At 37.7% G+C, this 24,058-nt stretch overlaps 1 protein-coding gene across 2 annotated transcripts in view; it reads left to right on the forward strand.

Annotated features, from left to right (window-relative positions):
- The window catches only part of fgf14 (fibroblast growth factor 14), a 135,269-nt gene that overhangs the window by 97,752 nt on the left and 13,459 nt on the right, over positions 1 to 24,058 (forward strand). For both annotated transcript variants that reach the window (XM_028435646.1, XM_028435648.1), the window contains exons 2-3: positions 658 to 768; positions 3,375 to 3,478. In XM_028435646.1, the coding sequence (XP_028291447.1) occupies positions 658 to 768; positions 3,375 to 3,478 (215 nt within the window). The remainder of the gene's footprint in view (positions 1 to 657; positions 769 to 3,374; positions 3,479 to 24,058) is intronic.

Consider the following 24,058-nt stretch of genomic DNA (forward strand, 5'->3'; position numbering starts at 1 on the left):
GCATGTGATTTAGGCATGTGTGCGTGTGTGTCTGTGTGACCCTGGATTTCCACTTTATCCGTAACTGCTCCAAAACTGCTCCGCTGCGTAACTGCAGCGCAATCTGCTTTCCCACTAATTGACGTGTAATTGACGTGTAATTGAGTGATTCAACCATCGATAAGTGCAATATTTATATGTGAAATGGGATTTTGAATTGCTCGGATCGAGTCAATAGAAAGGTCTGGTCCCCCCGAGAATATGCGCTTGATTTTCGGGTGCTGGTTTTATCAAAAATGTGGAATCAGTGGACAGGTTTTATTCCATTGAGTCTGAATATGTGCTCGGTTTTTGACTAGAGTCCGAAATGGGCCCGCTGGAGGCCCCGAAAGGTCGGTGTTTGCCTCTGTAGGGGTAACCTCAGTCAATGGAAGGAATTACAATCTGCCTTGAACACAGAGTATTTTATTTTGAAAATAATCCGGATATTTAATGCTGTGTTTATGCACTACTTCCTGTCCCGCACGGGGTTATTTTTGTTAAATTTCTCCTAGTTCTATAGACATGTATTATGTATTACACCGCTTTGATGTGGGACGGGCTATATTGTAGTGTTGAAATAGTTTGCAGTAGATGTTCATACTCTTCTCACTTTTCTTTTCTCTGTTCCTCTTGCAGATCCCCAGCTCAAGGGTATAGTGACCAGGTTATATTGCAGGCAGGGATACTACTTGCAGATGAACCCCGATGGCTCTCTCGATGGGACAAAGGATGACAGCAGTAATTCCTGTGAGTATATTGGCAGTATTACTTATACACGTGTTAATATTGTTAGAGGAGAAAACTAATATAAAGGGAATTTAATGTTACACAACAGATTTATCAGATTTACTGCTATTAAGTTTGTGATATCTGTATTTTAAAGGGTTCTGTCACACAGATTGCCCTTGTCCTCTGTACACCATGCAGAAAATGTTTGTCTTAAGAGGAAATCAAAGGTGTTATTAGCCTCTTCTGGCACCGCTCCTCCATTGCTTCTGGCTATGTGTTTAATTTGATTCCAGAGCTTGGTGCGAACACAATGTGACAATTCACATTGTGTCACCTGCTCCCGTCGCAATAGGAGTGCAACACGTGTCACATCTAATCGGGCTGAAGAGACTGATGAACACACAAAATGGGATGAATGGTGTTTTGCTGTGGACACACGTTATTACAACGCTCAGAATAATGTAGCGGTCCCTGCTCCGAGCGATTGCTTAAATTTCAATTTTATATGTTTTGAATTTGACTGAAATCCAATGATCCTGCATTTAATTCGCTGGAGTTTCCTCTCAGGCTTTTAAGCTGCCAATACCAGTGGAGGCCACTATGCACATTTGAATCCCACATTTACACATTCTCAATGTAAAATTGGGGACAAAAAAAGTATTTTGCAGCCACAAATTGTGCAAGTTCTCCCACTTCAAAAGATGAGAGAGGTCTGTAATTTTCATCATAGATATATTTCAATTGTGAGAGACAGAATGTGAAAAAAAATCCAGAAATCACATTGTGTAATTTTTAAAGAGCGTATTTGTATAAATAGTGCAGAACATAGATATTTGATCAACTGTTTGAACTTGTTATCTGTATAAAAGACACCTGTCCACACCTTCAAACAGGTGCCATTAACACAGGTAACGAGTGGAAGATAGAAGATCTTTTTAAGGAACAGGTCTGTGAGAGCCAGAACTCTTGTTTGTTTGTAGGTGCCAAATACGTATTTTATGCAAGAATTTACAAATAAAACTCTTTATTTTTCCTGGATTTTTCCCCACAGTCTGTCTCTCACAGTTGAAGGTTACCTATGATGAAAATTACAGACCTCTCATGTTTTTCAGTGGGACAACTTGCACAATTGTTGGCTGCCAATTACTTTTTTTTGTCCCACCGTACATTACCCATTGGACCACAGACTCAGCCACAAACAAAGGTGCTATTAAATCTGCCACACATACCCAACCATTATTGCTTCTCAAGTTGGGCTGTGCAGCTAATTATATGCACTACTTGTCACATAACACATCCACTAGCCAGGCTGCAATTCTTTTTCAGCAATTACCTCAAAGCAACTAGCAATGGTGGTATTTGCTTTTGGAGACACCTTCACAACAGAGAGCTTCAGCTTAGCTTATGATTTGTGCTCTTCTATCTGTGCTTTATAGACAAAAGGGTCTATTCTCCCGTCTGGGCTTGAGTGCTTTTTTGCGCGCCAGCAGTTACGCGCTTCTCTCCTATGCGTATTCTCCGGCCCAGGTTCCTGACATGCCTACCGCGCGTAAGTAGAGCAAAACCGCGTAGTCTGTGAATGAAGGCGAACTGAAAGAAAGGAGGCAGTGATGTCATTTTTCCGGCTGTCTAGAAATCACGGAACATGGAGTTTTCCCAACGCTTGTAAATGTCATTGAAATCCGTGAAAATGATAAACTTCACCTTTAATTTGAAACGCCTTCATTGATAAACAATGCAACTGGTTGATTTGATCAGATCATTAATCAGATTATTGCAGTGTGACTGAGGATCGGCCGCTTTCTTCTGTCCGAGTCACAGTTAAAATCTCTCCTTGATCATCATCATCATCATCGCTGTAAAGCGTGACAGAGTTAGATGCGCTGGAGATATGAGGAAATAACCTGGCCGCAGAGAGTCCTGCTTTAATACAGAGGAATATTTGCTGTGAAACAGAACTATTGGCTTCTATAATACGTATTTTTAAATATAAATTATTTAAAGCGACCGGAGCTTTAAAATATGTGGGAACAGTTTCTGTTCCATCCTCGTCCGCATATGACAGTTTGCTTCACTCTGTAGTGGATCAAACTGTGACTTTATGTTGGACATAGTATGAAAATAGTTGAATCACTGTGACCAACATGGACAGAAGTCTGCGTCTGTCAGAGTTTTAATTAATCACACAGCAGCAGCTGAGTGATCACAGCTGCTGCTGCGCGATGCACAAGTCTGTGTGGCTTCAAATGTAACTAAGTCTATATTTCTAGTGCAAAATAATGTTTCACCTTATCGGGATGCTGCACTTATTCCAGGGTTAGAAGCGCGTAGGAGGAAAAGGACTTATGCACACCGGAGAATGCGTGTAAAGCCAGATTTGAATGGGAACACTCACATTTCAGGGCTGCTCCACCCACAGTGCGTAACTGGGATGATGGCGCGCAACGACTGACTTAAGTACAGGGGGAGAATAGCGCGTAGCCAAAAATAGCGTCGCTACGCGGCTTTTTGTACTCACGCACATAGGAGAATAGAGCCCTTAGTGATTGGGTCGATTTTGATTTGTCTGTTATAATAAAGTAATTTGGTGACATTTTACTGTAATTTGTTTTGTTTTCTTTCAGCTTTGTTTAACCTTATTCCTGTGGGCCTCCGAGTTGTTGCCATTCAGTCTGTGAAGACAGGGTTATACATCGCCATGAACGGGGAGGGCCATGTCTACTCATCAGTAAGATTCTACTCTATTTGAAGCTATTAATGCATTCTCTTTAACTGATTTTATATAGTGCATGAAATTCTCACATCACATGGCATCACATTAAATGAAGGAATCCCAACTTGTCACTTATATTTGCCAAACCTAGAACAGGATAATTGCATTCTACTGGAGGTTGGGATCCCATTAAGAAGATCCTGCATTCAATTGTGTATTATTCTTTTGAAATGCCCTTGGATATCATATGATGATTTTATATTCTATAGTACACAAACATCCAGTGCTGCTCTATTAAAGAAATTCATCTATTCTTCTTTTGTAATATTAAGTTTCTATATTAATATCCTATTTTAACATTTTATGACCATTTTCATATGGCTATCAACGTCCTCTTTTTAAAATAAACAAGGCTTTTGTTGACCAGACACCCAAGAAACTACTAAGACCTCTCAGTGCTGCTAATAGTGTTTTGAGTCTCCTATCTCCACCTTGTGCTGTGTGCTCCTAGCCCTCCAATCGATCAGTATGAAGAACATTAAGAGTAAGACTCCTCTCTCTGTCCAGAGTATCCATCAGCATCTACGTCTTTTCTTCCTTCTGCTGTCCTCATATTCCTAATCCTTAAAGCCCAGAGTGGGAACAGCCATCCTATCCTTCTTTTATTACTGTCAGAGGTGGACGGATCACTTCTCATTCTATATACCAGGCAATATTTCTCTCATTGCTTGACCTAAGCCATGAAATGAAATCTTTCTGAAGAGGGTTGACTTGAAATCCTGAGGATTTTGTCTGTAAATTAATATACAGTATGTACATACTATCTGCTGCACTACAGTGTAAAGATTCCAGTTACTACAAACCTCCTTTGAAGTTACAATTTCCTTTTTCTGCCGCATGTGGTGTAGTTTTTTCAGAAGCATACATCACACAGTTGTTCCCTCATGACAGCCATTTCCTGGGAGCTTGAACAAAATCACATATACTTGATGATTTCAAGGATTTTGTAATCACATCTGATTTGAAGTGATGTTAAGCAAAGTGATTCAAGTGGGACAACAGAAATGACAGTCGTGTTTGGGGTTGTGGACACGTCCGTGGCAGTGAATTCTGCAACCCCGTGCTGTGCTCCTTGATGATGACACAGCATTCTGCATTGAAATCAGCCATTGGCAAATGTGAGACAACATTCCTCTTGTGCCCATTTCATCTGATGTCAGACTAGCACTGAACCAGGAAACATGCGACGAGTAAGATGTGGAGCAAGTAACATAATGACCATGTATTGTTCAGTGTTTAGTAGGGTAGGTACCTTTCACATTTGAACTGATACTCGGTACCTGTGAATCGGTATCGGTACTCAACAGTACCAGTTTTCTGTACCAGGTACTGAAGGAATTTGGTCGGTTCCTTAAAAAGAACTGAATTTGGTACCCATGTTAAGCTATGATACTGTTTCTATGGAAACTCTCAATTTGTGGGTAAAAAGGGGCTTATACTTGAAAAGAACAAATTAGGAAAGTAAAAGAGAGAGAAATCAGAATTGTTTAATATAATTAGGATAGTGTTATGATATATTTGTAGAGAATGATTTTCTTAAAGTAGGGTACACACATGAAGATAATCTGGATGTTTTTGTCCTAACCAAGGATGGCAAAAGCTAGATTATCTTAAGTTTTATAAGATCATCCTATAATTTTATCCTGAGGTCTGAGGTGTGTTAAGAGTGAATTAGTGATAATCGGCTACGAAATGGGTTGGGGCTGACAATCGAAAGTATTAAACTTTACAGCCAAAAATCCTCATGTGTGAGGAAAAGCCAAAGACTCCAGACTCATCGTAACCCAGGGATTTATGACGTGGAACCGTAAGTAGCCAATCAAGAAGCGAGCTGACTGAGAAACACATAATGCTGCGTTCTAGGCAACTCCGATCTCTGCATTTTGAAGTTGAAAATTAAAATCTCTGAGTTCAACTGAGTTCAGTGGCAGCATGTCAAACTATCTCAAACATGGCTGACTATTCTAATATCAGAGTTTTTCCCCGATTTTGCCAAGTAGGAGCTCCGACTTCAGGAGGCGTTCCAAGCCACTTTGTCAAGTAGGAGTTCCAGGTTGTTGTTGTTAGATTTGATAGTGCTGGTTTTCTGGCTTGGAGAAAGATCTGGAACAGATAGAAAATCTCTTCAGATTAAGAAAATCCCTGCTTTAGTGTAACACAAATAAAAACAATGATGTTTTGACATTAATACTGATGTGGCTTTTTGTACTTTATTCAACAAAACACAATCTGTTCAAATATATCCTCATCACTATATCTGAACTACCTATAGTTCTCCTATCTCCTCTTAATTGGTCACAGAATCAGGGCCAGGACCAAAACAAAGATGGCGACGCTGGAGAATAACTAACGCGAGTGGCTCCTCCGAGTTTCAAAAGTGCAAGGGAGTGAAGTCAAGCACTCGTTTGTCGAAGGTAGCTGTTCCCCGTAACCCTCGTCCTTTATCCCTGGTGTGAACGGATGGCGGCACGTCGATGCGACAAGGAGAAAACACCCGCAGTGACATCAGCGGCAGTAGCAGCAGCTCGCACGCACAAGGCACACACCCACTTTCTCTATTAGCATTTGGAATTTTGAGTTTAAGAAAAATGTGAGTGGCAGAGTGTATTACTTTTAAGTTGTTCTTCTCATGTGAATGAAGAATTAAAAGATGCACTTTTGTCAGTAAGCTAGACCTATGTGTTTTCAACATAAATATCAAATGCTGTTGGTTGAGGAAGGACACCGTGACAGGCTGCTATTGCCTTTTTATTTTTTATTGAATTCTACCTCTGAGTCTGAATGCATTATTTTCTACTTTTATATTCTTACTTGAACTTTATTTTGTAATTTTGTGTTGAAGAGCAATAAACATATATTGCAATGTTAAGGAATTATTTTTTTAATATTTTTTTTCATTTTAGATATTTAAATCAATATGTATAAATTACTTTTAGTCAATTATGGGGAGATATCGAACTGGAAAAATGAATCGTTAGATTAATCAATGCATTGAAAAAATAATTGTTAGATTAATCGTTTAAAAAATAATTGTGTATCCCAGCCCTACACAGAGTGTTTGACCATTCTGAAGAGTAAGTAAGTAAGTAAGTAAGTAATATTTATTTATATAGCACCTTTTACAGACAGGAGTCACAAAGTGCTTCACAATACATACAGTGCATACAATACAATACAAATTACAGTTACTGTCACAAAAATATGATGGTCATAAAACAACCCTTTATCACTGGAATTTTAAAATGCTTTCTGAAACAAATAGGTTTTCAGTTGGCTCTTAAAAGCATCAACGGAATCAAGCAAACGCAAGGAAAACGGAAGATCGTTCCAGAGCGTTGGCGCGACCGCCTGGAAGGAGCGAGGGGTGAATTCTGCAATGAAAATAGCAATAGCTGCATTATGAAGCTGATGAATGTAGCTAATCGTAGTAGAATCTATCCTCAATCTGAAGCTGTGGTTGTTAAAACAACTATGTTCCATCAGTGTTTTTGATGCATGTGTTTTTTTTTTCTTATTATTTTGTCCTCTGTGGCCTCTTAAGTTCAGCCCTTGCACAAGTGCTGTCAAGTGAGTCTTGTTCTGGCTGATAAGAGCAGTGTATTCCTTAGTTCCTCCCCTCCCAGGTTCCATTTACAGCTTATTTCTGTGCTAATGGAGGTTCTGATCAGACCTCAACTCTCTCTAGCCACCCACTCAAAGGTTTCTTTCTGCACTTTACTGTGTGAATTACAGCTATGATGGCAGTCTTGCTGGATGTTCCTCATCCTCCTCCTCCTCCTCCTCCTCCGACTTTACCACCCCCTTCATTTTACCTTTTCCTTTTGTAAGATGCAAGCATTTCACCCATTATCAGTCCTGTTTCTTCACAAGTGACAGCCTGGCAGTTTGCTGCTCGTGGAGGTTATTAGTAGACACACGTTTGCAGGCAACTCCTCAAAATTAGTGTCAGGGTTGTTGTTGTTGGTGTTGAAGTGTAAAAACACACTCGATAACCTTGACCTACTGACAGAAACAAGGAATAAACCAAACAAAATTAATCAATTATAGCTGCTGCACAGCAATAGTTGGGGTCAGGCAGTTTTAGGCAAACATGGAAATGTTACAGGAGCTAGGGCTTAAACTGACAATCTTCAACACCAATAAACATGCTCTATCTCACTAAGCTACAGTATATGGCAAATGGAAATGTCACATGTAGAATCACTAAATGTTAATGCCAGTCACCTGTGTGCCAGACAGACATATCTACAATTCAGTTAGACACTAAGACAAAAAATACACCTAGACAGCATGGAGAGGTTGGTCATTTGTTTTTTTGTTTTTTAACAATTATTTATTAGCTCCATAAGTAAAAAACTGATTTTTTTAAAAATATAATTTTGCATGAGATTCTGATATTTTCCAAACCTTATCTACAATGACTTCAAAATGCTGTCATTTTTAAATAAACAATTAAAATATATTTAGAGTGTATTTTTACAATACAGTTTACAGTCAAATGTTGTGATGCACTGTAGGCTCCTTTAAAAATCAACTATCAGTGTGGACTGTTGGATCAAAAACTTTGAAAGGTTTGATAAGTTTAATGAATAATGAAATATGTTTTTGGATAAAACTGAGTGATGGACTTTATAATTTGTTATACGTTTGATTGTACAAAGGCTTCTTTAGTATTGGAGCTACATTTTGGTAGAAGTTGCTAATCCGTAGCACATAACGTTGATTTGTTTGGAATTTTCACATTTTTGATTTTAGAACTTTGCTGTACCAACTGTGGCCTGTTTTTGCAGCTTAGGCAATCTGATATGGGACTCAACCTTTGTGCAGAATTTGGTGATTGTTTGTGCATGGGAAGTAGGATGCAGTATTACAATGAGTTACTAACTAGATACTGTACTATCTCAAGAACTAAATTAAGATGAGCCAAACTGAAGCCAAGAAAAAATCTACCTTGTCACACTTTAATGTAATACTCATAAATACCCACCAAACAAAATAAAACAGCACCCACACATCTCAACTAGATGAACTGATTGAATTAGTTCTCCACCTAATAAACCACCCAATAATGATACCCATTGAATTTTTATCCATAAAACAAAATGAATTTCATTAAAATAAATTACCTTGGTATATTGTGTTTCTGTTTTATACTACAATTCCCCTTTACTTCATTGTCATGATGTGCTTTGATGTTGGATGACCAAATGTACCAAAACACACTTCCACTTTTCCAAGAAATAGCTGGAAAAGCCATTCAAAGCCTCTAGTGGTGCACCCTATTCTATTGTGTGAAGCCCCAAAGTCCCAGTGTGTGGCTCAAATACCAGAGATAACATCAAAGTCACTGTGCGGCCAGGCACAAAAGACGCGCCGTGAAATAAAAGAGAGTTCAATCATCTCGCCCCCCTTTCAATCTGCTCCCTTTGTATTCCAGCAGATAAACTACTGGCTAATTTTTCTTGCTGGTGCACGCTGAATCTGACACATATCCTCAAATCTAATAGAAAAGGTTTAGTTCTCCCTGCTTTTAAGGAGCTAGCTTAAATAAGAATTGTGAAAGACCTCATTATTTCAATCATGCAGTCTTTTCTTCTGCTCAGGATTGAGAAGTGCTAGAATCTTCTACAGCGGACCCAAAGCAACATATGATAACTGATAACTTTACACAGCTAAAAATGACAGGTTTAGATCCATTTTAACTCAAAAGAAATTGCAGTGCTTTGGTTTACAATTTGGTTTCCTCTGTCTTCTTGGTAATACACTGTCCTTCCATCACTCAAGTGTAAAGGTTTGGTATTTCATGCTTGCCTGGGTTTCTTTAGAAGTAGCTTCCCATCATTGCTCTTCAATGGCGTTTTGCTGCAGGCTGTTTTTCTTTTTTTTTTTTTATCAGGAGTGTGTACTTGTTAGTGCTACCTTTCATGATTTTGAAATTGACTTGCCACATCACTTGAGAGGTGTTTTTATACATGAGCTCCTTGAGAAGTCCAATCTGAGGCAGTGCCATAGCGTTTGCTTCACCTGATACACGAGCTGTAAAGTAAAGACAAAAGAAACCCCAAGTTTTCCGTTTCCTGTCGAGTTTAAGTTCAGAATTGCTTTTTATGTTTACTTTAGTTTTATTAAACAGAAAATAACAAATTTAGATTTAGAAAACTACAGAAAGAAAATGTATGTGTATCATCAAAGTTACTGAATACAATAAATTAGGGTACCGTATTTTTCGGACTATAAGGCACACCGGATTATAAGGCGTACTATCAATGAATGGGTCTGACCGGGTCTATTTTCATACATAAGGCGCCCCGGTTATTATTATTATTATTATTATTATTATTATTATTATTATTATTAAGGCTCATTAAGCGACACAAAATAGTCAGATAAGTCAAACTTTATTCAACTCATTAACAATAATTCTCAACATTGTTCAGGTTTAACACATAAAATATAGAACATTACACTCACTTTTTCAGCTCAGTATGCTGAAGCACAGTACAGGTACATATCACTCCACGAGGCGTCTGACTACGGTAGCCCTGAAGCGCCAAAAATCCATCAAGTGGTGCAGCTTCGAACTTTACCAAAGTTGTACTAAAACATTTTGACATATTAATTTTATACATAAGGCGCACCTGATTATAAGGCGCACTGTCAATTTTTGAGAAAATGAAAGGATTTTAAGTGCGCCTTATAGTCCGAAAAATACGGTAAGTTTGATTAGTTTTATGTGATCTATAAATGTAATGTATATTCATAAATAACTATAAATGTACATTGATATATTGCTAAATAACCAATCATCTGATCTTAAAAGCCACATGTTGGAGGATCTGTTAATTGGAACTAAGTCTGACTGTATGAACGTTATTGTTTTTTGTTTTTTTTTTGTAAATTGTTTAGTTTGTTTGCTTTGTTGTTTGATGTGTTACATGTAATTGTATACTGCACTAATAAGACAATTGTATTGGGTGTGGACTCAAGAAAGAGGAGCAGTGGCTCTAGCCAAAGCTACTGGAGATCTAAATAAAAAGATACAAAAATATACCTCGGTGGTTGTGTGTGGGATAACCTGTGTATGGACTGTTATTTACTTTTCAATTCCTTAAAGCAGAACTAAGTCACTTTTTCGCCTTAGTAAATCCTTCTTGTAGTCCCTGTGAGGGTAATACAAGTGTTCATGGGGTGATTGGGGGTCTTTCACCCCCCTGGTGTCTTTGGTCAGAAAACAGCACTTTCAACTTTCCTGCCTCTGACCCGTGGCAAGACGTACTGCTTTACGGCAGCTCAATACAAACTAATGCTAGATTATGACCAGCCCCAAGGCTGCACACGGTTGTCTACAAATTCACTTTTCTCATGATATTGTGGCGGATCCAGCGAAAAAAAAAAGGCAGAGAAGACCTTTGTCCGAGGAACAGAACAACTCCATGCAGTTACAGCTCAACAGAAACAACACAGCAATCACACACACTGTCGCCACGGCAACAGGCACGCGCACACACTCGTAACCCAGCGCTCCATCAGGCAGCACACACACAAATATCTATCCTTCCATCCATCCATTTTCAGAGCTGCTTTGTCAGCACACACACACATTTCCACACTCCCTTCCATATTACTCCATCATTCATTTATTTTACTTGTCTCTCTTCCTCATACTGTTCACATGGCCACATGGAACTATATGTGTGAAAGCACCCTTAGTGTCACTGTTGTATTAGGATTTTTACGTGATGGTTGCTACCATCTTGGGAGAGCAAAGGTGTGCATTTAGCTGTGGGGTGTGAAGTTTTTACGACAGTGACCTTTCGGGGGAGCGCTAAGCACAAGTTGCTTAATTCTGCTTTGAATAAAATATACTTATAGAAGCTTTTTTCTTGGAGAAGCAAATACGTTAATTACTGCACTATTGTGCCAATCTTCAGTGACAGTGCTTAACTTTAAGCAGAGGAATGTAATTCAGGTTACTCAAATCATGGTTTTCTAGGAGCGTGGGTTGGATTTTTTCAAGGTTCATGTTTTCAATGTAGTTGTTAGGTTTACTGTAGTTCTTTGATTGGCCATGTCAGTGTATGTCCTTAAGTGTGTGTGCTTCTGTAATTGTCAATTTTCCGTGTAGCCTTGCAATGGACCGTTGACCAGTCCAGGGTGAACCCTGCTCTTTCCTAACCCCATTACAAAGGGTTGTTTTCTCCTTCCTTAAACGTAGGAAGAGTAGTCATATGAAATGAGGCAGCAGCTTCATGAATCAATGAACAACAAAGCTGGAGGTAAACATCAGTAAACTGTTGAACTGCAAGTCAGGGCCAAGGCGAGATAAGAATAGATTGTTGTTAATTTTATGGACGTTATTGGCATTCCAACGAACAGTTTTGTCAGAAATCTCCTGCTTCTTTGCACAATATTCACTTTGCGGAACGAGTAGCTATTTTTATGCTGGAGTTAAACTAAAACAGGGAGTCCCCTCGCTCTCTGTTTGGGTTTTACCTTTGGGGATTTGACTTGTCTGAGTCATAAATCAAGAATGCACAGCACAGTCCATTTGTCCTCCATCCTTTTCCAGGTCAGCAGCTTAAGGTCTATTAATGCCTCAGAGTTCCCTTCTCTGCTACTTCCCTTTTCTCCTGTTTATTCAAAGCAATTAAGAGTTAGCAAGTGCAGTTGTTTTCTTAATCCGTGGTTTACATGTATTTATTTGGATGAAATATGTTTCAGCTCCACCCCTGATACACCTATTGAATATGTTTTGGTTTTTTTTTTATGTCTGATGCTAAACCAGAGTCAATTTCTTCAGTATTTGCTCCACAAAAATCCCAGCTGCACAAATAAAGCCTCTGTGAGCTTCCCAGATATTCCTCTGTTGCATCTTTACAGGTTTCTTTATAGAAGCAGGTTTTCAGCACTATTTCCCCACAGTGGGCTGCCCACTGTCGGCTATGTTCAAAATCGCGTACTGAGATACTACTACTACTACTACTACTCTTGTTTTGAAGTTAATCTGATGAAATGGCCACATGTTGATATTCTACTTGGTCATTTTCTCGCTGAAAATGTGAATCCAGAAACAGCGTTGAGGCGCAAATAAAGCCAAGCCACTCTCTAGATAATGTAGAGCTGATAATCGGGAGTCGGAGGTGGCGTGTTCATCAAGGAACTCCGAACTTTATTCTTCATTCACCCACACTTCTCTATAGCCCTCTGACATCACAGTGCACACGCTGAGTCACACCAAAATACATCCGACCGGAAACGCCGCCTTCTCAACACAATAATGTTCCCCACTACTTCACAGTCACTGGGTGAATTATGAACGTAACTGATCGCCACAATGTCATCCATTGTATGAACACCACCGGCAACAGAGAAGCCCCTCCCCTCGACGCGCTCCCTTCCAAACTTGTTTGGACGCGCGTTCCGAGCATCTTCGACGCTGCCTACAAGCGTAATGATTCAATGAGCACAAGCGTCCAACTACGGGCGATTTTGACACCCGAAACGCGTTTGGTGTGAACGTATCATTATAGTACATAGTAGACAGTATATACTCATTAAGTTTGTAGTGCATAGAACGGAGTATGCCATTTCAAACATAGCCATTGGCATGACATGAAGGCTGCAGGAAATTCTCGCCTTTTTCCCTAACTATATACAGTATACTATGCTTGTATACATATGTAACTATTAAGATTGTATACAGCTATATCTATCTATATATATATATATGGATTATAATAATGATTACTAAAGAAGTATATATAACAAACACATGGTGGTCTATTTGTTTTATATACATTGTACAGCCACCAGACACTGTGTGGACTAATGGCTTTGAACACGTTGGGAAATTGTATTTTCTTCTTCTTTTCAACAACATTAAAAGCTGAATTGCTGAAAATACTAATACAATGTATGCAAAACGGGACCAAACTATTGAATGTGAGTACAACAATCCCTTTAGAGCATTTAAAAAGAAGAAGAAGAAATTGTAGTCTATATTTGATGAAGTGAAAATGAAGTGCTGCTACCCTTAATGTGTGGACTTAAAACGGATATCATACCAAAGTGGCGCCTAAGCCACGTTGATGCCTCGTCTGCTGCAGGGGAAGAAGCGAAGCTTCAAGTTGTTTGGTTGTCTTACAGAGAGAATTACTGTAATTAAAGGATCCTGAAGGAAAGATACACAGTTACTGCTCGGTTTTCTGTATAGTTTATATAATAATACCCCCTACTTTCATTCATATTGTTTGAACATGTTCTCGAGACATAAAAAGACATTTTCTTTAGTACTTGCACAAACCTACACGGTTCAAACTACATGTATAGAATTCGCTTAATTAAATTGACAACTCGCATGCATTCTGTTGAGTTAGATTAACTATTACTTATATTTCACAGCTATGACTTACCCCTCAAAACAAGGTGAACTGTACCATCATTGTCTAGTAACATTTCCAGCACACAATGCACACATTTTGGGTGTAATAAAAAATAAACCTGTAAAACACAGCAGATAATTCACTGTGCAAACACTTAATAAAAAAATATCCTTTGAATTATATTAGAAGTAGCAGCATTTAATGTACACCAGTAATCCTGAATCATCAGGTTTTTTGCAACGAAATTAATGTAAATTTGAATGATTTACAAAATCTGAAAGCATTTATCTGGAAATTTTTCATCACAGTTATGCTACCTTTAGGCGTGTACCACATATATAACAATAACTGAATATGTAAATATTGTGATAACACTAATCGTTTATGGTTAAACACAAAATGTATTATTTCCAAATGTGTCCACTCTGTTTAGCTTTGATTAACTCTGTGTGAGTTAATAAATGCAGGGCTTTGCTACACTGTTCAACTTTGTTTTTCCACCACTAAGCAGCAATTAAATGAAAGGACAGAAAAGTAGTGGAAAAAAAAGAAAAAAAAAAAAAAAAAACCCTGAGAGTGCAGATTTTCATCTTTGCTTCCTCGGAGCAAATGTTAGGATGTAGACATGCAGATGGCTTCGTCGTTGCTTCCCTGTGAATGCTAATTTGCGACTGCCATTAGAGCAAACAAATCTAGCCTGTTCACTGTATTAATGACCATAGCTGCAGCCTAATTGCTTTCCCAGTGTGTTAATGTCAAGCACTGTGCAAATACAAATAGCACTCTAGTGCTCCGTTGCCTCGAGAGTTATGTTCTGTGAAAATGAGAGATGAGCGCTCCAAAGCAACAAGTAGCACTCAGCAACAGTGATATAATACTACAGATTTATAAAATCTTCCTGTTCACCCTGTTTCTAAAGATTAGACTGAGACTGGGTTGACCTTTTTTTTTATTAAATTTATATCAATGATCAGAATCAGAATCAGAATCAGAATCAGAATCAACTTTATTGGCCAGGGGTGAATGAATACACACGAGGAATTTCTTTTGGTGACCTGTGCTCTCTCAGGTAGTATAACATTAAATAATAACAATCAACTAGAATAAAGAAAAATAAATAAAATAGAGAAAAAGAAAAAGAAAAAAGAAGTATAAACATAAATATAAGAGTAGTTAGACTAATATGTGCAAACTAAATAAAAAATAACAGATAATAATAATAATAATAATAATAATAATAATAATAATAATAATGAAATAAAATAAGAATACAATGATAATAATAATAAGATAATAGTGCAGTAGTGCATTGATGAGTAGTGCAAATAGGTGAACATTTAAATGAAAAAGTTATGTCCATGAACATTCACAGTGACAGGTTGTTCCAGGGTTGTTATGTTTAGTTCCAGGTTATTTCACAGTAACCAATGATGTGTTAAAGTTATTTTAAGCATATGTTTTAGACCAGTGATTACCAAACTTTTGCCAGTTCTGTACCACCTTCAGACATTTAACCTGATGTACCCCCTATTACTGCACACTTAAGAAACATAATGATGTTATGTCCTATACGGAGCCAGAACGTAGCTAATGGGTGGGCCTGGAAAAATCTGACTATTTTTAAAGCTGATATGAGATGTATGTTAACTATTTGTTTTGTTCAGAACAACCTAAGAATGTTTGACCAGAGAGACAAGCTTTGATGTAAATTTTCTGTGTACAAAACAGGGGACGGGACTTGGATAAGCAAACTGCTTCTCTCGTCTCCTTTTTCGGCATGAACAAAAAAAAAAAAAAAAAAAGAATAACAAAACTTCTGTGAATGCAACCATGTCGGAAATAAACTGAATAAATAAATAAATTTATAGGCTATAATAAAATCTGTCAAGCCACTGTAAATTAGCCTATGGTACGAATAATACACCTATGAGTGGATATACAATAGAGACCGCTAATCCACAACTGGACCTCTGTTCTGTTAAATTTCACTGTCTGACAAGGTTTTTTTTGAAAAAGTTGCTTAAAGATAACTGTTTAGCCCATTTAGCCATTGTCCAACAGCTGTATCTAGCTGCTCCAGTAACCCGCATTCTGATCGCTGGTGAACTTAAGTTTTGCGATGGACATCGGTCAATCGTTTTAAAGATGAAGTTTGTTTTTGTTACCGGTCCCAGGCGTGGTGACCACAATAACAAAAAGATGAAATCTGTGAAATAAAGGCGGAGTCTCAGAGGAACAAACACACAAACGCTCATCTTTCTCCACGTTGCGTCTCTTATTTCCTTTAAAACGCACTTACATTTTACATTTTCTCTGTAAAAATCCAGCTCAAATATATTCAAAAGGTGTATATACATACATTCATTAGCTTAGTTTACTCAGCAAAACAAAATTATTAAATAATAAAATCAACATTCTCTCATTATAGCTTTTAACACAATATATTCTGTATATCAAATGAACAAAAAGTGCATATTGGGCATTTAACTCTCTAATAAAGTCAGATCAGAAAGTCTTAGGAATAAACTGGAGCAACATACATAAAGTGAATCCACTTAATATAGGGATTTTCTCTCAAATAAACATTCAACGCAAGCTGACGAACCCTCGCGATAACTGTGCGAAATTATCGGCGCCGCTCTGCTTTACTGTTGCGGTTTATTACATTTCTACAAAATGGTCCAAAAGCTAAACAGTGAATCACTACATTACCTACAGCTTCTTTTATAAGTAACACAAAGCTTAAGGCTTTCATTTATGGTGACTTTAGCCAAGTACTGACCTGAAAAGACAGAGTTTTAGAGGAAGAAACACAGCAGGAACCAGGAAGTGTATCTACTACAGACTTAACTACTATAGTGCTAAAGGTTCCACTTACCATTCCACTCCTTTACTCTCCAGGTTTTACATAGGAATATGTCTAATAAATCTAGAAGAAAGCTCTTAATTCACAGAATGTATTTTCACAAAATAATCATATACATATATATATATATATATTTTTTTTTAATTTTTTTTTTCATGAATCTCACTGGGTGGGCAATCTGTCAAATAGCTCCGCCCCTGCCCTACAGTGTAATTTGTCTCTGAATTGTATCTATCCCGTTGAGAAATAATATATGAAACTAAAAAAGAATAATCTGTAAGGACACAGTAAAACATCTTATTTAGAATTATCACACAATTTATTTTGAGCAAGTCTCTATTTTTCATCACGCTGAAACTGGGAAATAAAACTCACTCACTGGCTAATTTTGAGTGAGTCTGAGTCTTAATTTTTTCTCCATGCAAAGTCTTGTTCTCTTTTATTTTCATGTTTGTCAAAGCAGATCCACGATGACACAAGCATGTGGTGGCAAATCACACATTTGGCTAGCACAAAGCACTGTAGCTCTTGTCATATTTGCACTTTTTTTGATGAGATTGTTTCTCTTTTACAAAGAGTAATGTTACAGAGGCCAATGTGTAATTTGTGGCAAAGCATGGAGGCTCCTGACTGCTGCTCGATTTATATACTAGTTTCCAATTTCATTTTTTTTAATTCATGTACCCCCATGACAATTTGCGTACCCCACTTTGGTAAACTAGGTATATGACTATATATGCTTTTATTGTCAAAAAATAGGAAAACCGGAGTGCGTGGAGGTAAAATGTAGTTATTTTGCAATAAAGAGGTTTTTTGGCTCTGTGAAAAAGTCTAAGATAACAAACAGGCCATTGATATAGTTCATATTTTTGTTCTTCAGGCGTGCGATAGGAAACATTGCTTCCTAGCTGCAAGGACATTATTAGCCCTGCTCCTGCTCTGCAGAGGTTTCCTGTTCTCCCCTGAGCAGCAGGTGTGATGGATTCCCTCTGGGTTCCGTAATTTCCGGAGTATGTCGTGTCAGAGTATAGCCTGCTTTCCCAGAAAATTATAGTTTTTACAGATAAAAACACTGGTTATATGTTGCATGTTCAAATGTTCATGTCAGTCTATCTATGTCAGTCTGCTCCAGGTCATTTCCCTCAGTGTTTAAGTGATGAAAGCACAAAAACACACGGGAATGGGACGACTGCATCTTTTTCTCCGATAAATTACAATAAACTGTTAAAGTGCTTTACTAACCTTTACTTAATTCCAACTGTGCTCCGTTCCCAACACACACTTACGTCATCGGCACTCTCTCACCTATACACCCAGTAAAGCATATACTCATTGTTTCAAGGGACCATATTTTGCCACGATATTATTCAGTAAAAAAAAAAAAAAATATTTAAAGGTCCCATGTCATGCTATTTTTCACCCATCTCCATTCATTCTAAGAACCCCAAAAACATAGTTTTTGAGGTTTATTTTACCCAAACTCGTCTGTTTTCCAGCCTCTGAAAAGTCGCTTTCTAAGCAACTCTACACAAACAGGCTGATTTGCGGCCTACTTATGCATATTCATGGGTGGGCGTGTCTATTTATAAACACGAGACAGCGCGTGAGGGCTGGGCAATCCGTGTATCATTCGTTCATTCGTTTTTCATTACTTAACAAAAACATAAAAAACGAAAAAAAAAAAAAAAAAACACTCATTATTTGATGTGTTTCCAAAACCAAAATGAAAAAAAAAAAACGGAAAACGCCTTGTTTTACAAATTCAAGCTTTTTTGTTTTGGTACAGAAACCAAAACACGGAAAACGAACACCCTTATCCGTTTTCTCTATTACCGATTGGTCAAAGTACGTAAGTATGTGAGTTTGTGTATTAATTTGGAGTTGTCTAGCTAAAATATCTACAACTGAATTGGTTAATAATTTACACAATCCTTCATGGTTTTTCTGACTTTTTTGCTTTCTGCTGTGGGCCACATTGGATGCTCTCTAAAGGGCCGGATTTGGCACCCGGGCCTCGAGTTTGACATATTTGGGCTAATTCAACCCCGGAAAGGACAAACGATGGGTGACACCTTGATAAATCCTTGTTTTAAAATTGTGGTTCAACCTACAAATAACTTTTCCATATTTCAAAGGTTGGGTATTGAATTGATGAATGCAGATGTGCCATCGTGGGGATAAAGTTCTCCTTGCTCTGAAAAATGGCCCTCAGCGTAAAGCCTCACAGCCACATTTCTTTTGTTTCTTCTTCCAGCCTTGGAAAGAAAGTAACATTTTATTATTGAGCATCCCCCTGTTGTTGCTAAAATCAATATGGTGCTACTGTTACGGAACGGTTGTAAATCATGAAAATTTGTTCTCCCCTGAATTTGTCTCCTCTGTGGATGTGGATCTTTTCAGTTTGGTTCAATTCATCGGTTGCTGCGGATTTGTTGCCTCTTTAACACCAAGTATATTCTTTTACTAGTTTAACATGAACACTTTTGTGAGATTTCTATTTATTTGACATTGTAAAAGCTGTCAATTCTGGCAGTGCATCACACTGTGGTTTTCCTTTCCAAAATAAGAGCTACGCTGCAGAGGCCAGAAGGTCAGAAGAAGACGTTGTGATCCACCCACACTTTACTGCTTTTCTTGTGAGGAATCACACACAGTTCTAACATGGACTGTGGGAGAAAGCCACAATTCCCAAATGGAGAACAAGCAAACGCCACATAGTGATGTCTGAACACAAAGCAGAAAAGGTAATAGACTTTCAGATGGCAAAGGCTACGGATTCTCAACACGTAAATCTACAAGAGAACAAACTGCAGCACAGTAGCTGCAGGTGTAAAACACATACATGGTACCAACACACAGACACAAACACTTCTCAACTCTGCCTCCTGAATGCGTGTGATGTTTTTTTATAATGTGTACGTGTGTGTGCATGTGGTGTGTTTGTCACCCAGTTGCACAGTGGAGTGGCTCGACTTGCCTGACAGGAGATAACTATCCAGCCTGGGGAAAATCTGGCTGCCTTGACAGCAATCTGGCACCAATTTACAGATCAACTGCAGCATAGTGGATGGTGGACACCCCCCTCCAACACACACACACACACACACACACACACACACACACACACACACACACACACACACACACACACACACACACACACACACACACACACACACACACACACACACACACACACACACACACACACACATCTGCAATGCCTGATGTGCACAAAGCGTTTCATTTTGTGTGGACTGCATTGGGGTTTTTTATCTTTTCTGCTTCTTTTTAGCCACAAAAAAAAATAAATGAATAAAATGTATATACCCTGTATATACTGTATATATATATATATATATTTTTTTTTTAACACCAGAGAAATTCTTCCTGTAACTAGTTTGCGTGTTCTCCCTTGTGAATATTATTATGCATGCTGGCTCAATTCTTCAAATCCTCAATGTTCTTTCCTCTGATCCCTGGAGAAGCATCCACCCTGTTTATTTATACAACGCTGTCAACTGTGCTTTTTTATTGCAACAGTAAATATTTGTGCACAATGTTTTTTTTTTTTTTATTTATTTATTCTAAATGTAAACTATTCATAATAGTAACTTATTATATATGTGTATTGTGTATATGTGTACATTATATGTACATTTTTTAATTGCCTTTTTGTAATATATGTATATTTTTAATTGTCTTTTTATTGAAACATTTCAACATACAATCTCCAACCAACAAGTACATGATGGCTGAGTCATTTTTCCTCTTACCAACATCCTCACAAAATAAAATATGACATTCGTCCTCAGATTTTTCCTGTTAAATAAAAAACAAACAATTAGGTCGTACCTATTCATAGTCTTAACATTAGGGATGTCCCAACTTTTTCATTTCCGATATGATACCAATATTGCAGCCTTGCGTATCGGCCGATACTGACACTGATCCGATACGATATCAGCATGAATTATTCCTACTTTTATTTTATTTATTTGTTTTTTTAATAAAAGAATAATAATTACTTATTTTGTAGTGTGGATTGATCAAGTTGGTTACATACGTTTTAACCTTCAACATTATATCTACAGTATTCTACAATTGATTAAGATAAAAAAATTGAAAATGGACATTTTAATCCGATATCCGTTTTCAGGCTGATATCGGATCAGGACACCCCTAATTAACATGTCAGTCACAGACTTACATCATGAGCAATTAAATCATCACATTTACTATGTTTCCAGTAAATAAATAAAAAAATCAAACAAAAACAAGAATAACCACCAAAAAAGAAAATATAAAGTACATATTAACTTCTGTTTCTTTTTCTCTATGATAATCATTCCTGCAATGTAGACAAAATCAGGCACAAATTTGAACAAGTTTTCCCAAATCCAGTCTCTTGGAGTAAGTTCACTTCTCCATCAAATATATATTGTGCGTAACTTTAATCCAGTCGTCAACCTTCTTCATCCACTTTCTGGTATTTGCTTTCTTACTTGCCATCTTCATTATTTTATAGATGTGTTTATCCCCAAATCTTGTAAAATGTATGACCAGTATAGTGTCTTCAGTGTAAGTGGGAGGTCTACATTCAGAATTATGTCTGTACACTTCTTAATCTTCTGCCAGTGTTTGTGAATTGATGAATAATCCCAAAATACATGAAAATATTCTGTTTGATCTACACCACACAACCACCAACACTTTGTCAAATGTAATATTTTAAAGTTCACATCCTGAGTACATTTTTTCTTAAAGTGTCCCTTTTTCAAACTGCAGATTACTTTACAGATGTGGTTTTTTCTCCCGTGGCAGAATAGCTAATGTACTGTTGTCTATATTGTAAGTCAGCGGTGCACCTCTTACAGAGGACACTGCTTTGAAACATTACTGTGTGAGCTCTTGGTGCACATACAGTACATTCGTGGGTCAGTGTGAGTGTAATGACTCTGGGGAGATATAGTGGTTCAGTGTTAAAGGGTCTTTGCCTTCAGGGGAACTTTGTTGAAAGCTTAAGTGCTTTTGGAGGCCATGCACTTCAAGGGTGTTAGATTCACTTTGTCATTTTTTAACTGTATGATGGGCGTGTCAGGGTTAGCGTATGTCAGAGTAGTCTTAAAGGGATCCTCTGCTGTTTTTACAAATGTGGCCTAAAACCATTGAAATGTCCTTATTAGAAGAGCTATAACCAGTGTTGGGAACGTTACTTTAAAAGTAATTAGTTACAGTTACTCACTACTTGTTCCAAAAAGTAACTGAGTTCGTAACTGAATTACTCTATAATAAAAGTAACTCATTACCAAGGAAAGTAACTATTTGCGTTACTGTTAAAAAAAAAAGTTGCTATATGTCAAAATTTTCAGATTTTTTAGATGTGCGTGTCGTTGTGAGGTGTTTCATTAAATTTGAGTTGCTTACAACGGATGTCGACAAAGTCTTCACTCCTGGATATAATGTACACTTCACATGCACGTTCTTGCCTTTGACCACAATTAATTTACAGTAGTGTTTGTATCGCCACCTTAACAATTCCAACTTTTCATCGGACTGCTCCACGCTCGCCATCTCTGCTGCTTCATCACATCTGCAGTGCGTGTGTGTGTGTGTGGCGCGCGTGTGTGTGTGTGCGTGCGTGCGTGGCGCATGTGCAGGCACTTGAGTAAAAACACTGACTCTGATTGGCTACCATGGAACATGACGCCGCCTTAGCCAATCATAATCGCTCACCTTGTTTTTAACCCACGTCCTCACTACAGCTGAGTAAGAAGCAGGGTTGCTTTTGGATCACAGTTTATTCAATCAATGCATGTAACGCACCACATTTAGCGTTCAGTAACGATAACGGCGTTGTAACGGCATAAAAAGTAATTAGTTAGATTACCCCGTTACTGAAAAACAAACGCCGTTCTTTTAAACGCCGTTATTCCAAACACTGTCTATAACTAACAAAATGCATTATTTTGCACCATATTTGTTTTATTAACTTAGAAAACTAGAGCTACTTTACTGTTATAGAGTCTGTGCACCGTCATGTTGAAATGATGTCATTGATGACGCAAATCGCCCCTTTCAGTGCATTGTGTTCTATAGGTGGTGAAGATTAGCCTCTTTCGGTAAACAAAAAAGGTATACATCAACTTTTTTTTCAAAATTCGTGCCCCGAAAAAATCTGTGACCACAGGGGGCGACATTTCCAACTCTGGTAGACTGCATTAAGCAGAGAAGAAGAGACCACCTAAGGGACCTGTTGTTTACTATCCTTAGTAATATCATACAGCCCCACTCCCTTTGTTGTGCATTTGCAGCAAAAGTGTCGTGTTGTTCACGTCATCAAAACCTAATAAAACGGAGCAGAAATGTCACGTATCGTCCCCGACCAGTTAGAACCGGAGTATTCCTCGGGACGGGCCAGTAAGTGAAACATCCGGTCAGCCAATTTTATGGCAGTTTGTGTACTAGGGCTGCTCAATTAAATTAAATTCGATTACGATTTCAATTATTACACCCAACAATTACAAAAATAACAATCGAATTTTTTTTTTTTTTACATACCTGTATGTTTTATTCGTTAAATAAAACAAACCCAATATTTTGGACATCTACAAATAATAAAGCTTGACACACACGTTATTAATACTAACTTACAGTTGTTTAATCTACGCACATGCAAGCTCCTCCCCTCTGCCCCGCCCCTCTCAAAGCCAAAGCTAGCCTGCAGGCTAACACAAGGAAAGTTGTTGCTCATGGTCTTGAAACATGGCAGGAAAAACGCAGCAAAAACACTTGGTAAACAAGTGGCAAGTCAAATTCTATTTTATGGGAACACTTTAGGTTTGATGATGATGATCTAGAGCAAAGACACGTCATTCGTAAGAAGTGTTTTGTTTTGTGCAAAAGTGAACATACTTGATTTTAGTGTTTAAAGAATTTTATTTATAGAATGTATTTTATGTTTTCTTGTACAAAAAATAAATAAATTTTTGGTTGACAAACGTTTGAATAATCGTGATTTCAATTATGACTAAAACAAAACTGAGGAACCGTGTTACAGCTCTACGTACAGTTCTACAGATATGTAGTTAACAATTATTAAAATATGTTTCATATCAAGCTTTCCCAAAAAAAAAAAATATATATATATATATATAGGGTATACTGACACAAAAAAGGCGAAGATGCCTACACAAAAAATATTAAAAGAAATTAGATAATAGATTTTATTTTTAGTGTATCTTACAGCTGATTTAGGACCCGTTATCATAAGAGATGCTAACAGAA

The sequence above is a fragment of the Gouania willdenowi genome, chromosome 21, assembly GCF_900634775.1.
Source record: "Gouania willdenowi chromosome 21, fGouWil2.1, whole genome shotgun sequence".
Classification (NCBI taxonomy): domain Eukaryota; kingdom Metazoa; phylum Chordata; class Actinopteri; order Blenniiformes; family Gobiesocidae; genus Gouania; species Gouania willdenowi.